At 54.6% G+C, this 15225-nt stretch overlaps 1 protein-coding gene across 1 annotated transcript; it reads left to right on the forward strand.

Annotated features, from left to right (window-relative positions):
* The first annotated feature begins 681 nt into the window (after positions 1–681).
* On the forward strand, positions 682–14852 carry EXTL1 (exostosin like glycosyltransferase 1). The gene is made up of 11 exons (XM_063106262.1): positions 682–2329; positions 7546–7636; positions 7926–8033; positions 8892–9011; positions 9554–9686; positions 9880–9986; positions 10734–10823; positions 11524–11610; positions 12002–12162; positions 13182–13350; positions 13518–14852. The coding sequence occupies exons 1-11, from the start codon at positions 1554–1556 to the stop codon at positions 13698–13700; spliced, it is 2025 nt and encodes a 674-aa protein (XP_062962332.1). The 5' UTR covers positions 682–1553; the 3' UTR covers positions 13701–14852.
* Positions 14853–15225: the final 373 nt, after the last annotated feature.

The following is a 15225-nucleotide window of genomic DNA, read 5'->3' on the forward strand; positions in this document are numbered from 1 at the left end:
AGTCTGTGTCTCCCCTCTCACCTCAGCAATTCCTCAGTGGATGACATCACCCATTTGAACTTCCCTTACGAAGCACAGACCAGACCAAGGAACTGCCCAGGGGAATACCTCCATGGAGCATGGACTAATGGAGAGCCAAGTTCAGGAAGAATTTCCCATATGGACCAGAACAAAAGGCTGAGCTGGATGAGATTGGGGGTGGGGGTGCTGAAGGAAGAGGGGACCAATCCTGGGGACAGTCGAGGACACCTTACCCAACTCGCTCCTCCACCCCATAACTCTGCACTTATCTCGTCTGTTGACTTTCTCACCTGCTGATGTGTAAACTCCCCACGTTCACACAGCCAACTGGGGCACCAACAGTCAGGAGCTCGGGGTTCACATCCCTGCTTTGCCTCTTCTTAGCTGGGGCATCCCCTCTCTGAGCTTCACTGTTCTCATCTGTAAAAAATGACAGACAAACCTCTGCCCTGGCAGGTTGCTGAAGGATTCAGAGAGACAGAGGCTGTGATAGTTCATGACCCACTGTGAGGCTGGTACCTGCTGGTTATCATTATTAGCAATAGAGGAAACTGGCTTGGAAGGGGTTAAGTGGAGACCCAGCCTCCCAGCTAGGAGCAAATCAGGGCTGGCCAGGGAGGAGCCAGGATGCAGCTAGGAAAGAGACCTAGACCGGCCAGATGCTTCCTGGGGAGGGAACAGGAGATGACCTGTCGGCAAGGCTTGGGGCAGAGGGTTGGCCCCAGGGCCCTGGCCTCTGCACCAGGATAGCCCCAAGCCAGAGGGTGCAGGCCAGCTGCTGGGTTGGGGGAAGGAGGGACTGAGGTGCCTGAGCTGGGGGCGGAAGCAGAGTGGGAGAGGACCAGGACTCTAAGCTCTCCCAGCCCTCTAGGTGGGGGACACTAGCTGCACCCAAGCCCTGACCTCAGCTGACACTGCTGGTCCACATGGGGCACAGGGTCTAATTTTAGCTCCAGCCACAGGGCTGACAGCCCAGGAGTGGCTGCCAGCGGGCACAGGGGCAGCTGGGGCTGCTCAGACAGGGGGACAAGTGGGGAGACAAGTCCTGCTTCCTTCCAGCCCCGCTTCCTGGCCAAGCTGCCTCCCATGGGAGCCCTGACTGGTCCCCCATGGCCTGGCAGACAGCCTTCCTCTTGGTCAAGGGCAAGGTCAGGGGATGCAGCCAGGAGGGCAGAGGGACACGGCCTTGCGGTCTGGACAGGGGTTGCATCAGCCTGAGCAGTACCCAAGGGCAGGGGGCCCTGCTGGTTGGGCAAAGCCTGGCTGGGTTGTCCAAAGGCAGAGGAAGCAAAGTCCTGAGCACAGGAAGGCAGGTCCAGAAAGCTGGGTCCTATCTGGTCTGCTCATGCCTGGCTGGTGACTTGCTATTTGACCTTAGGCAGGCAGCCTGTTCTCGAGGGGCCTCAATCTTCCCATCTGTACCATGAGAGGGCTGGGCTAGAAGACTGAGTCTCCCACCCTCAGGTCTTCGCTCTTCCAGCTTGCCAGCAGAGGCCTCCCAGCTTTCCCCAGCCCTGGCTGTGGGTGGCCACATGCAGTCGTGGAGAAGAAAGTCCCTTTGGTTGGCACTGTCAGCTTCCTGGCTCCTCCTCAGCTTCCTGGGAATCTTCCCCCTTCTTCGCCTGGCAGTGCCCCCCAGATCTCGGCCAGGGGTCCCCCAAGGCTGGCCCCGCTGGCTGGATGCAGATCTCCTGCAGAGTTTCTCCCAGCCTGGGGAGCTCCTGGAAGATGCCCCTCAACCTCCTCAAGCCCCCCATGGTGGCAGCTGCAACTGGGGAGCCTGCTTTGACACCTCAAAGTGCAGGGGTGATGGCCTCAAGGTGTTCGTGTACCCAGAAGCTGGACCAATCTCTGAGACTCATCGCAGGATCCTGGCTTCTCTTGAAGGCTCCCGCTACCACACATTCAGCCCTGCTGAGGCCTGCCTCCTCCTGCTCCTTATCTCGGACACCTCCACTGGCGAGTGCAGCTCGGTGCCTCTGCAATGGAATAGAGGCAGGAACCACCTGGTCCTCGGTCTCCACCCAGCCACCTGCCTCCGGACCTTCCAGTTGGGACAAGCTATGGTGGCTGAGGCCAGCCCCACGGTGGACATCTTTCGACCCGGCTTTGATGTGGCCCTCCCGCTTCTTCCTAAAGCCCACCCGTTGCGAGGTGGGGCTTCTGGCCAGCTGCGGCAGCACAGCCCCCATCCTGGGGTAGCCCTGCTAGCCCTGGCAGAAGAGAGGGGTGGGTGGCGCACAGCAGGCACCAACTCCTCTGCCTGCCCCTGGGATGGGCGCTGTGAGCAAGACCCTGGACCCGAGCAGTAAGTGAGCCTTTCCCCTTGGGGGCTGGATGGGAGTGGGACCGTGATAGGATCAAGCCCAGAGACCAGGGTTGAGGATGAGATTGAGATGGGAAAACAGCTAGTTCTGGCAAACTTAGTCCTCAGCTGCAGCAGGAGAGAGTCAGGTTAGACAGCAGAGAGCATTTCCACCAGGATGATGATTTGCCACAAGGAGCATCCAGACTTTACAGTTCTCCCTTGGGGGTCTTTAAAAATCATAAAACATCACTTACTCTTACTTACTCCCTCTCCCTTATTCCAATCTTCCTACCCTAATATTTTCTTTAACATACACTTGTATAGTGCTTACTCTGTGCTAAGCACTTTTATATAAATAATGATTATAATAAAATAATACTAATTGCTATCATTTTTTTTTTTTTTTAAAGATGACCGGTAAGGGGATCTTAACCCTTGACTTGGTGTTGTCAGCACCACGCTCTCCCAAGTGAGCCAACCGGCCATCCCTATATAGGGATCCGAACCCGTGGCCTTGGTGTTATTAGCCCCACACTCTCCAGAGTGAGCCACGGGCCGGCCCTAATTGCTATCATTTCAGTGTTTGTGTACCAGACACTAAACTTCAGAGAGATTAAATAACTTATCTGAGGCCACCCAGCCAGAAAGAGCACAGGAGTATTTTAATCCAGAATTGCCTGTCTCCAAAGCTTTCAATATGAGAGTTCTGAGTTTTAAGGAAGAGCTATGATCATCCCCTGTCAAACGCCTCCAAGGAGCTATGGAGATTAGTAAGTGGTCACAGCTGGAAGCTGTTCTTGTGTCTAATTCTGGGGATTAACCTCTCAAGGAAACAGCCTTTATTTATAGCAAATTTGATTTAGATCAGATTTAAAGAACTTCCTGCCAATAAGAGGAGATGGGGATGTGGGCCTGTGGGACATGGTGAGTTTGTGCAGAAACTTCTCTCCACCTGTGCCGGTTGGATGGGTGACACACCTCAGGTGATAAAGCAGTTAGCCCCTAAGCACCCTAACCCCTGTGCATCCCCAGGAGGCTAGCAGTCTCCAAAGGCTGTCCAGGGACCCTATTGCAAAAGGTTCCCTCTCCATCCTCCCAGGGGCGACCAGAGTTGGAAATTGCCACTCGGTATATCTCCCTGTTCTCTGCTAGGACAACATGGGCTATTCTGAGCTCTGCTTCCCTCCCAGGAATTCTTCACCGTTGCCAAGCTCTGTTTTTGCCTCTGCTTGGGGCTCTGGGGCTTCTCTCAGTCAAAGGGCTCCTGTGGGAATGGAATCCCTCAACCTACTGAAGGCACCTGGAGGCCTCCAGGGAGCCCTCACAGCCAGGGGTAAGAATGGAATTGCCCTGTCAGCCCCAGGGCCATTCTGCTGGGACCCATCCCTAGTGGGCATCCTTGGCAATAACCTGAAAAGTCAGGGATCTCCCCCAGGCTTCTCAAGCTCAGAGCTCAGACAGAGGTCACCTTTGTTGACAAGGTTCTCCATTCATCGTACCCTCAATCACATTTCTGATAAGGCACTCAGCTATTCTTGCTTGCAGAAAGTTCCTCTTTTGGCTGACTTTAGGTACACTAAGTGCAGTCGGTGGTTGGTGAGTCTGAAAGCTATTTCAGTGTGAACTTCTCCGAGAAGCTAAAAGTTAGGGAGCTGCACTCACTAGGTAGATGCTCACTAAATATTTACTGATGGATCTAAAATTGGCTGGAATGGGCCATGGTTTTCTCATCAGTGTGGGTCACCCCTCTCTAAGTAGCATTTTTGGTAAGTTTATTTCCAGGGTGTGAAGCTTGGCAGACTTTCATTGTCCTCTCAACTTCAAGGAGTTTTGTCTTTGGCTTGCAGGTGACAGGACTTGTAATCTCTGGGGTAGCTTGAGCCTCAGTTTCTCAGAAGTGCCAGGCAGTTGCCTGGCCAAGCACACAGTATAGGGATGGAGTGAGAGAGGGAGGCCTACAACCACTGGGGGCGCAGAAGGTAGCCTGAGTACACAAGCCTGGCCAGAGAAAGAGGCAATTCACAGTGGCTGCCATTGTCCCACACTCGCCCGCCCCGGCAGGAAGGTGGGAGAGGGGGAGGGGAGGAAGCTAACATTTAGGGAGTGCCCACCTTGGGCCAAGTGCTGTGCTGTGCAGACACTTTACCTAAATCATTGCCAATCCCTTCAAGGGAGGTTTTATTATCCCCATTTCAGAGAACAGGAAACCAAGGCTCAGAAAGGTGAGCGAGCTAGCCAAGGGCCTTTGGTGACAAGGCTCTCTGTTCACCACAGCCCCCCTCGCTTTTCTGATCAGGCGCCTGGAAGCAGTGGAGTTGGGATTAAACCCTGTACTTCTGGCTCCAAAGCCCATGTTTTTCCACCTTGGTTGAACAGTCTCCTGTTGCTTTGGAATAAGTCCCCACCCATTTAAATTGTTATTTATTTATTTTTATGAATAGGTAATTCATTCACATGGTACAGAATTCCAAAGGTACAAAAGGGTATACAGTAAAAGTCTCCCACTCTGTCTCCTGTCCACTGAGCTTTCCTTCCTGGAGCCACAGTTTCCAGTTTCTTGTGTGTCTTTTCTGAGAGACTGTGTGCGTGTACAAATAATATGTATATAGTTTCTTCCTCATTTTTTTTTTTAACATAAACTCAATGTGCGTTTTAAAGTTGCCCAGCCTGTATCCACTGGGCACAGGAAGAGAAGGGTCTAGGGTCCATGATACTTTTAGGGGCCCATGAAAATGTCTTCATTTCTTTGAAAATTGGCAGGAAAAAAATGAACTTTTAGGGAGAAGAAAATGTTTTAATATATAATAGTGTTTGTTTTTAATACCAACACAGTTACAATTTTTAATATTTTTTATGGCAGGAGCAGGAGGGGCTGCAAAGGCCAAAGTGCCTAGGAAGTAACATGGGAGTCACAATGCAGCTCTGCCTATGGCCAGGCCCCAGTAGAGCCCTGTGGCCCTGGGTAGAGCCACATTGACTACCCTTGGGCACTGAGGCTCCGAGACTATGGCAGACACCTAATAGAGTCACAGAAATCTAAGACATCATCAGGGGTCACTACACAGATGCCCAAGTTCTCTCTATAAGTCTCCTCTACCCCCCACACAGGTGTTCATTCAGCCTCTGTTTACTTACCTCTACTAATGGGGAACTCACCACCTCCCAAGGCCACCCACTAGCTGCACTCTCAGCCAGCTCCATTACTAGAATTTATGCTGAAATTGACCTCCCAGACACTTGGTCCCTTGGTCCTCGATCTACCCTCTAGCACCACACTGAGCATTCATTCATTTAGCACACACTGAGGTGCTCTTCTAGGCCCTGGGGGTACTGAGATGAGGGAGGCACGGCCTCTGTCCTCCAGTAGCTCAGTCTTGTAGGAGAGACAGACAAATCAATGGTCTGACACACATTGTTAAGCAGAGAAGCTGCACCAGCTGCCTGCCTGGCTCCTTACTTAAAAGCTGTGTGATCTCTTTGGGCCTTGGCTTCCTCATCTGTAAAAGAGGATAATAACAGCACATACCTCCCATCTCACAGAGCTGCTATGAGAATGAACAGTGCCTGGAGCCAAGTACGTGCTCAGTGGAGGTTAGCTTGGATCTTTACTACTACAGCATGCAAGGCGTGGGAACAGAGAGAGAGCACCTTCTCTGGAGAGACCAAGGAGGGTTTCCCAGAGGAGATGATGTTTGAGCTGAGACATTAAGGAAGAGTAGCAGGAATTCCTCAGGCTGGCCAGGCAGGGAGAGGCAGTCAAGGGTGAGGGAAAAGAATACGCAAAGGCACAGAAAAGGGAATGGGGGAGTGAATGAATGGGGGATTAGTTTATTCAGTAGGTGCTTTGTCTCTCTGGATTCCTTGAAGCCTTAACCTAGGGGTTTTCAGTCCCTTAGAGCTTTATTGGGGGTGAGGGGTGCTGCACCTTGTTGGCTGGTGCTTGTTGGCTGTTGGCCTAATGAGGTGAAGGTGTCCTGATGTTTAACCTATAGCTACTTCCAGGAGGAGCCTGGTGGACATCTGAGCATCTAGTGGAGGATAAAGAAGGCTGGGGTCCTCCAGAGACCCCTAAGCAGTAGCTCTAGAGTGGTTCAAATGACTTGGGATCAGGAGTTGGCACATGTCAGTTCTAGTCCCAGCTCTGCCCCAACCCTTTCTGTCACCCTGAGTCAGTCCTTGGGTCTCTCTGGGACTCAGTCTCCCCATCTGTTCCATGGGGATTGGTCCAGAGACTGCCTGCGTACTCCCAGGTCTACTTCTTCTTTTTATTTTATTTTTTTGTGGCTGGCCAGTATGGGGATCCAAACCCTTGACCTTGGTGTTACAGCACCATGCTCTAACCAAATGAGCTAACTGGCCAGCCCCTGGCTCAGAACCAGATGGGCTGTAGCTGAGGGTCCTGGGACCTGCTGGGCCCTATTGATCAGTCCTACTCTAAGCAGGCCTGTGAGCCCAGGGATCCTGGTGCTTCTCCTCCCCAGCCTCCTCCCAGCTACTGGGTCATGGACAATGGTTCCCTGGGTGAGCAATCCCAGGGAGGTGGCTCTGAGGAGGCTGTGGGTCCTGCCCCTCCCCCACAGGCATGCACAGCCTGAGTGTGGCCCTGGGGCTGGGGGGAGGAGGTGTAGGAACAGAGGAGACTTGTCCTCTGGGCAGGAGGCTTCTGGGCAACAGCTTCTTGTGTGGTTTCAGGCTGGGGGCCCAGCCCACCTCGTGACAGAGAAGGCTTTCATGGGCCTGGGCTTTCATGGGCTTAGGGGAAGGCTGAGCATGGAGACCACTCAGGAGAGGATGCCCAAAGGTCTGCGTGTGGCAGGGTAAAGGGAGGGCAAACTCATGCACATCCAAGTCAGACAGGGCCTTGGAAACATCAGGTCCCATCGCCTCCCATTTTGTAGATGGGGAAACCGAGGCCCAGAGAAGGGAAGGGAAGTGTCTAAGGCCACCAATGGCAGAGGCAGAACTAGAACCCAGGGCTTCTGCCTCTTAGTCCGACTGTACATATGGGGCCAGTGTGAGGCTTTGTTTTTGTCAGTGTGTGGCTGTATATGTGTATGCGTGTTTATTAACATATGAGAAAACCAGGATGGGTTTGTACCTTGTGAATCTGGGAACGTTGGTGTGGGATGTGGGGGGGGCCATTGAGGGAGCCAGTGGGGTGAGGGGCAGCTGTCTCAGGCTCTTGTGTGCGGGGACCTCTTCATGTGCCCCCTTAGGACTCACTCCAGGGAAACGCTGCCCAATGCCACCTTCTGCCTCATCCCTGGCCACCTTCCTGATGCCTCACGCTTTCTGCAAGCCCTGCAGGTACAACCCCAATTTGGGCATGCCCCAGCCTGTCCCCCCACACTCCTGAGCGGGCAGGGTACTCTGGGCCAGGCCAGGGGGCTGCCCACTTCTTTACTCTGCAACTCGGGTGTGCCTGTGGCCACGTTTACTGCATCCTCTGCAAACAACATCTCCCACGCCCCACCCCCAAAAACACATTTTCCTTTTTCTTTCCCACTTGCCCCCACCAACAGCAGATGCTGACTTGAACTGGAAGGGGGTATTGCAGGGGGGCATTGGGCTCCCCACTGACTCCTCTGCCCCCCAGGCTGGCTGCATCCCTGTGCTTCTCAGTCCCCGCTGGGAGTTGCCCTTCTCCGAGGTCATCGACTGGACCAAGGCGGCCATTGTAGCTGATGAGAGGCTCCGACTTCAGGTAGCTCAGAGCCCTGCCTGCAGGCTGGGGACTGGACCCAGGACATGGGTGGGACTCTAGAATCCTGGCCCCCAAGCTGGCCTCAGTCCTCATTCCTATCCCCCATCTATGCATACTGATGAATTTCTCCCCCACCACCAAACCTTCCCTCTGGGGCTCCCATAGGATCAGACAGAGGTAGATACTCCTAAGTGTTCTGAGAACAACTCTTGTTTCCCCATCTCTACAATGGGATAAGTTAGACCAAATGATCTCCATGGGCCTAGCTCCAGTGGCCCATGACTACTTAAATATTCAATTTAAAAGAAAGCTACAAAAAAATCCAAAATCAGAGTACCTCCGTGGGGATTGACATGGGAAAGTAAAATGTGTGATGACTTTTCAATCTGATGAAACTAATTTTTCCCAGTTCTGAAAAACATATGTGCAAGCCTGCCTTGAATCCCCTGAGAGGTGAGAACCGTGTAGGGGGTAATGACAGCCACCATTTATTTACTGAGCATCTACAATGTACTAAGCACTCAACGCTTGTCATCTGATTTCATCCTTATGACCATCCTATGAGGGAGGTACTATTATTATCCCCATTTTACATAAGAGGAAACTGAGACTCAGAGAGGTTTGATCATAGTTACATGGTTACTAAGTGGCGTTTAAACCCAGCTCTGTGTGACCCCTGAACGCTTGATTACTATATTACCTGGGACTTGGCCAAGGGTGGCTGCTCCCTAGCCACTGGGACAACCATGGGGAAAGGGCTCTGGTTCCCAGGTCTCTGGCCCCAGGTTTCCTCCTCCTAGGGTCAGTCAGGGCCTGACAAGGTCCCAGACTTCCTCCTTTTCTTCCTCTGTGCCTCAGGTCCTGGCTGCCCTCCAGGAGATGCCCCCTGCACGGGTCCTCGCCCTGCGTCAGCAGACCCAGTTTCTGTGGGATGCCTACTTCTCCTCAGTGGAGAAGGTCATCCATACCACTCTGGAGGTGAGGGGACTCACCTGATGGGGGCCCTGGCCCTTGACTCCTGCTTTGACCTGTCCCTCCTCCATACTCCTCTCTCCAAACACCTCTACTGCTCCAGTGTTTGGGTTCTCCCTTGAAGATGCTTCTGGGATGAATCTGAGACATGGCTGTGAGATCTTGGACAAGTTTCTTCTCCAATATTGGCCTCAGTTTCCCCATCGGTAGAGGGGACAGCTGTGGCAAATAGATTTCAAAGCACATGCCAACTCCAGTTGATCCACAGTGCCTGCCTGGGGCTCTGTTTTGGGAGGGATTCGGAGTCCAGAAAGAAAGTCATGACCTGTTAGTGATGTCTGCCCTGAGTGGGGAAGGAAAGGGAGGCAGAAAGCCCACCACCACCTGCCACCTCTGGAGCCCCAACACAGAGTGCCCTCTACTCTGAGCTGCAGCTTCTGAACCCTTCTGCCCCCAGGAGTCTGCCACCCTCCCCAGAGCCTGAAAGGGGAAGCGTGGCCATGGCCACACTGGCCACCCCCTCTGAAAGCCCTTCTCTCATTTCACAGATTATTCAGGACCGAGTCTTTGGAGCATCTGCTCGCCCCTCACTGCTGTGGAACAGCCCACCAGGGGCACTCCTGGCCTTGCCCACTTTTTCCAGGAGCCTCCACGACTTCCCCTTCTACCACCTGCAACAGGGTATGCCTTGGGGAGGGGACAACTTGAAGTCCCCTCAACTCTCCCCAAGTCTGCCCCAGCCTCATCCATTGAGCCCCACCAAGACTCTCCCGGAACCCCCAACATCTCTCCTGGCTCCTGGGGACCCCCACTCGGGTCACTCCATGGGGTTCTGTCCCCTCCCACCCTAATAGCCTGTGTCTCCTTCTCCCAGGCTCCTGCCCCGAGGGCAGATTCAGCGCTTTGATCTGGGTGGGGGCCCCAGGCCAGCCCCCCCTGAAGCTCATCCAGGCGGTGGCAGGCTCTCAGCATTGTGCCCAGGTCTGCCCCCTTGCCAGCTGGAGTCTGGGGATCCAGGGTGGACTCAAGGGACAGGGAAGGGCCTTTGTTTTTTGTTCTTTTTCCCCACTCCCATGGAAATTGATGGAACCATCTAAAAGGCAAGTGCCTCTTGGGGAGACAGGAGAAGTAAGCATTCATTAATTCATGCATTCACTCACTCGGCAGTCATCTTCTGAGGCTAGGCCCTGGGCTCGATGGTGAGGATGCAAAGAAAAAGCAGGAAAGATTCCGTCCCAAGATTCAGATTCACTCAGGATTCCCTGGCACACAGATGTCAAATCTCACTTCCAGAGAAGCCAGGTAGACTCTTGAGAGTACTTGCAGAGGAAAGAAGCAGTGAGCTCAGCCAGGGCACAGAAGGAACAGTGTCACAGAGGAGACAGTGGAGCTGGGCTGGGAATGATAAAGGAACTGGAGGAGGAGCATGAAAACCTTAGAGAGAAGATGGGGATGGGGCTTGGAGTCAGGCCAGCAGCTACCACAACCGACTCTTCAGTTCTAACGCCACAGGTAGCTACATTTGTGTCACCAGCATACTTGCCTTCAAGAAGCCCAGGGCAAGGGCAGGGCAGTGGTGAAAGGACCTTGGATCCAACTAAGCCATCCTCCCATATGCACATATCCAGCTGCTCTCCCACACTTCTTTTACCCTGAGAAAAATCACTCCTGGGAACCCCCATTCTGCCCCAGACCCCAGACATCAGGAACACCCCCCTTTCCTCCTAGATCTTGGTTCTCTGGAGCAGCGAGAGGCCACTCCCATCCACATGGCCAGAGACAGCAGTGCCCTTGGCAGTCATTGAGGGGCACAGGAAGGTGAGGGATGGGGAGGGGCATGGAAGGAGGGGGCTCATGCTGGGAACTGGGGAGGGCACACGCGGAGTGTTTTACTTGGGCCTGAGCAAAAGCTGGACTTCAAGTTGAACCTGAAGAAATGACATAGTAGGTTTCAGCTGAAGGTCTAATAGTAATGATTCTTTTTCCTCCCTGGGCCTTGTGAATTGTGCTTCCAGAGCATAGGGGTTTACGTGTTGAGGGAAGATAGAGAGGTACATCAGTGTCTCAGATGAGGGACAGGAGAGAAACCTGGGATCTTGAAGAAATATGGGCAGAGGACAGCAAATTGAGACAGGGAGGGGTGGCTTCTGAGAACCTGGGTTGGTTTGAGCCACCTGCTTGCTGTGTGGTTCTGGGCAAGTCCCTTCATCTCTCTGGACCTGTTTCTTTCAAGTGAAGGATGTTTGACAACCCCTCCCAGGGTTGACGTGAGTATCTAATGTGGCAATAGAGGAATCTCAAGATGTTAAAACTGGAAGGGACCCTGGAGACTACTGCCCCATTTTAGCAAAGGGCAAACAAATCCAGAGAGGTAAAATGAGTTGCCCAGGTCCCAGAGCAAGTTCTGGGCAGGCTGGCTATATTCATGGCCTTTCCTTCTACACCATTCCTGAAGGGCTCCTGCTTATTGTATATGGGGGGGGTCCCACAGCTGAGCCACCCTCACCCTCCACTGCAGGTCAGTGATCGCTTCTTCCCGTACAGCACCATCAGCACTGATGCCGTCCTCAGCCTCGATGCCCAGAGCAGTCTTTCCACAAGTGAGGTGAGAGCTGGGCCCAGCAGGAGCCCAGTGGGAGTGGGAATGGAGGAGCTCTGTCTGAGGGGCTGCCGGAGCTGGGAGGTCCAGCTCTCGCTTTCAAAACCACCCCAGCAAGCCAGTCAACCTCATCTTTAGAAATCTAACGGGCTTTCCACAGACTCTTTTGAGAACATTGTTTTTGTGGCTCCCAGCTGAAAAAGTTTCCCTAAGCATCTCTGCGCAACTTTCATGCTACCCTTCTAGCCAGTTCCAAGTAATGGCTCCCCTCCCCCCCCCCCCCGAGGCTATCCCCTGAGTCCAGCCCCTCGGCCAAGACAGCCTTGCCTCCACATCTCTGGATGTTCTTGGTTGGTCAGGAAGTCCTTTCTCACAGCTCACTTGTATCCCTCCCCAGGTGGACTTTGCCTTTGTGGTGTGGCAGAGCTTCCCAGAGCGGATGGTGGGCTTTCTGACTTGGAGCCACTTCTGGGACGAGGCCCAGGGTAGCTGGGGCTACACTGCTGAGAGGGCCAATGAATTCTCCATGGTTCTCACCACAGCTGCCTTCTACCATAGGTACAGATGCCTGCCCTGACATGGGAATTACAGGGACAGAGACCCCCTCCCTGAACCAGGAGCAGGGTGGCCTAGATCCCAGAGGTCCAAGCTCGAGGCCCAGATCTGTCACTTCCCAGTTGTGTAGTTCTGGGCAAGTCACCTCACTTCTCTGAGTTTCAGTTTCCTCATCTGTAAAATGGGATGTATTCACCTCACAGGGCTGGTGTGATCATCAGAGGAAGTCTCTGGCACACAGATGTTCATCAAAGGGTAGCTAGTGTTATTTTAAGCAGAGCCATACAGTGGGTAAGGACAGTTTTTGGGTTTGATGGTGGTGGTGGTGTGACAAGGGAATGGTCCTGATGCTTTATAAATGTGGTATGAGGGGTTGGGGGCCATCTCAGACCTTCCAGAAGCTGCCTGAAGCACCCCAGTCTTGGGGCAGGCACTGAATTCTGGAGGCCTTCTTTAGAGGGGTTCTTTAAACGTGTTTAAATCAAATATGTGTAACATGGAACCTCTTGTAGATTTACCCAAGAGCTCTGCAGGGAATTCTCAGTGAATAAGAAGTGAAGAATAACCCTAATGTCTGCAGGGTGGGCTCAGGTTGTCCTGTAAGGGTGAGCCATGTGAAGTGTGGCTCACCTGGAGCAGGTTAATCCACAGCCTTCCTGAAGCTAGTCTTTGGGCTACCATGTTTGATGGCTTTGGAACCAGCTGATCCCACCCCTTACCCCCCTGAAATGTGGCGCTGTCTTGAGTTCAGAGCTCAGAGCCCAGCAGTGGGGGCCATAAGGAGCCGTGAGAGAATGGGCAGGGAGTGGCTGCAGAAGAGCCACAAGGCACAAAACAGTGGAAAGCTGTTCATACTAGGGAGGGGAGCTCTCTGAGGCCGGCAGGGCTCAGAGGGGAACAGGGTTTTTGCAAGAGGCTTGCGGATTGGGGTCAAAGGGAGAGGTGAGATCAGGAAGGAGAATGGGGTGGGGGGGTGGGGGCAGCTTGGCTGCAGCCTCTCCCTGTCCTCCCCCCTTGCCCAGGTATTACCACACTCTCTTCACCCATGCCCTGCCCAAGGCTCTGAGGACCCTGGCAGATGAGGCACCCACCTGTGTTGACATCCTGATGAACTTCCTAGTAGCGGCAGTCACCAAGCTGCCCCCTATCAAGGTGCCCTATGGCAAGCGGCACCAGGAGGCCGCTCCACTGGTGAGGGGCCAAGGGGGGCGGGTTGGTACTAGGAGGGCACTGGCTGGAGGAGGAAGGGAGGGGGTATTTCCTCTCACTGTCTAATCCAGATCCTTCTTGCTGCAGAGGGGTGGGGTGGAGGTTCGGAAGGACAGAGAAGTCCATTAACGCATTTCTCCTCTCCTTAGCCTCCTGAGGTCCCCGGGAGAGGGCCAGAGCCGCAGCCGGCAACTCAGGACTGTATCAACCAGTTGGCGGCAGGGTTTGGCCACATGCCCCTAGTGTCTTCTCGCCTGCGTCTGGATCCGGTGCTGTTCAAGGACCCGGTGTCGGTGCAGCGCAAGAAGTACCGCAGCCTGGAGAAGCCCTAGCAGGGACCCGCGGAGATGCCAGCCCCGCTCCCAGGGGGCGCGCTGCACCTGCCGGCGGGCTCAGCCCCTCCGGGGAACATCGGACAACCAATCATGGCAGCAGTCGGCCAACACGTCAAATCCCGATTGGCCAATCACAGCCGTGGCTGCCTGGGGGGGCGGGGCCGCACCCCGTCCCCGCCCCCGGCAGCTGTAGGAGGGGCCGCCTGCGCAGAGCTGGTTGCGCCTGTGCGTGGGCCGACCCCCTGACCTGGAGTGTGGGGCTCTGTTCCTCCACGGAGCTAACTTCTACTTGTCTTTAAGATCCTCGCCTCCTCCAGGGACTTGCCCGACCTTCGTCCCCGCCCCCGATGAGTTCAGACTCCCTTCCGCTCTCGCAGCCCAGGGTTTGTCTCAGTCCCGGCCTGTTCACGCTGCCTGGCAGTTTGTCCGCCGTCACACCAGCCTGTGAGCCGCGGAGGGCCTGGCAGGTGCGCCGCAAATATTTGACAAATAGATAAGTGGAGAGACGTTAACTGCATGCTCGGCCCCATGCCAGCGGGGCAGTAGTGGGGACAGGGTGTGCCGGGAGACAAAACTCCGTCCCCCACTCCCCAGGGTTCCCAGTCCGGGGAGAGCAGCTGCCCGCAGACGCCTGGGTTGTCAGCTTAGTCTTTTGCGAAGGATCAAAGAGGTGCGAGGAAGTCAGGAATGGAGGGAGAAGAGGGGGATGGGGACGCCGGTGGTCCCCTTCAGCCCCGCAGCTCCGGCCGGACCTTCGGCTCTGGCACGTCCGCCCGCCCTGCATTACCTGCCTGGACCACTAGAGGTCAGCGCCGACCCGCACTCCCTCCTCCAGGAAACCGATTGGAGTTTTAAACACCCGCGGGTTAGACGGAGGGCAGGGGGACGTGGAGGGTTATCCGTGTGTGTAGCCCGAGGCCTGAAAACTGGGGGGAGGATGTGAAAAAACAGCTCCGCCCCTTTGACCTGCACACTTGGAACTCAGTAAGAAGGGGCCGTTTCTAAATGGGCTGGGCGGGAGCGGAAGGGGGAGTCCCAAGCACCCTGTACCTGAGGGAAAAATGGGGTGGACGCTGGGCCCTCCAGGGTTCATCCACCTGGAACTGGAATTATCGCTTCTGAAATAAAGCGCATGTCCTTGCCCCCTCACGCTCAGGCTATAAATACCCTTACAGCAGCTGCGCGGGGGAGGGGGTCTCAGGGCTGCCTGGGAGCAGGGGCCACTAAAGAAGGGTGGGGTGGTAGGTCCAGCCCAGGTCCAGGGTGTCGGGTGTTTTGCTTTGATGGCCTCGCGGCTCTGGAAACTCCCGTGACTAGTGCGTTGGCCGGAACATGTTGTCCCCTAAAGCCTCTCCAAGGCCTCCCACCCCATCCTCCAGCTTGACCTCTGGCTCCTGGATGACGCAGATCCTCCCTGGAGCCCATCACAGATAGGCATGCAGAGTGGGCTCTCCCTTTGGAGGCATGGGGCCCTTAGGTGCTTGAGGTGCAGGGGGGACTGGAAATTAAAGGAGGGGGAGGC

Source organism: Cynocephalus volans, chromosome 8 (genome assembly GCF_027409185.1).
Source record: "Cynocephalus volans isolate mCynVol1 chromosome 8, mCynVol1.pri, whole genome shotgun sequence".
NCBI lineage: Eukaryota > Metazoa > Chordata > Mammalia > Dermoptera > Cynocephalidae > Cynocephalus > Cynocephalus volans.

Bases quoted from the DNA above. Each gene is read 5' to 3' on its own strand.
- EXTL1 (XM_063106262.1), top strand. From the start codon at position 1,554: ATGCAGTCGTGGAGAAGAAAGTCCCTTTGGTTGGCACTGTCAGCTTCC. The intron at 9,012-9,553 runs GTGAGGGGACTC...CTCATTTCACAG, and splicing joins TCATCCATACCACTCTGGAG to ATTATTCAGGACCGAGTCTT. The intron at 9,987-10,733 runs GTCTGCCCCCTT...CTTTCCTCCTAG, and splicing joins GCTCTCAGCATTGTGCCCAG to ATCTTGGTTCTCTGGAGCAG.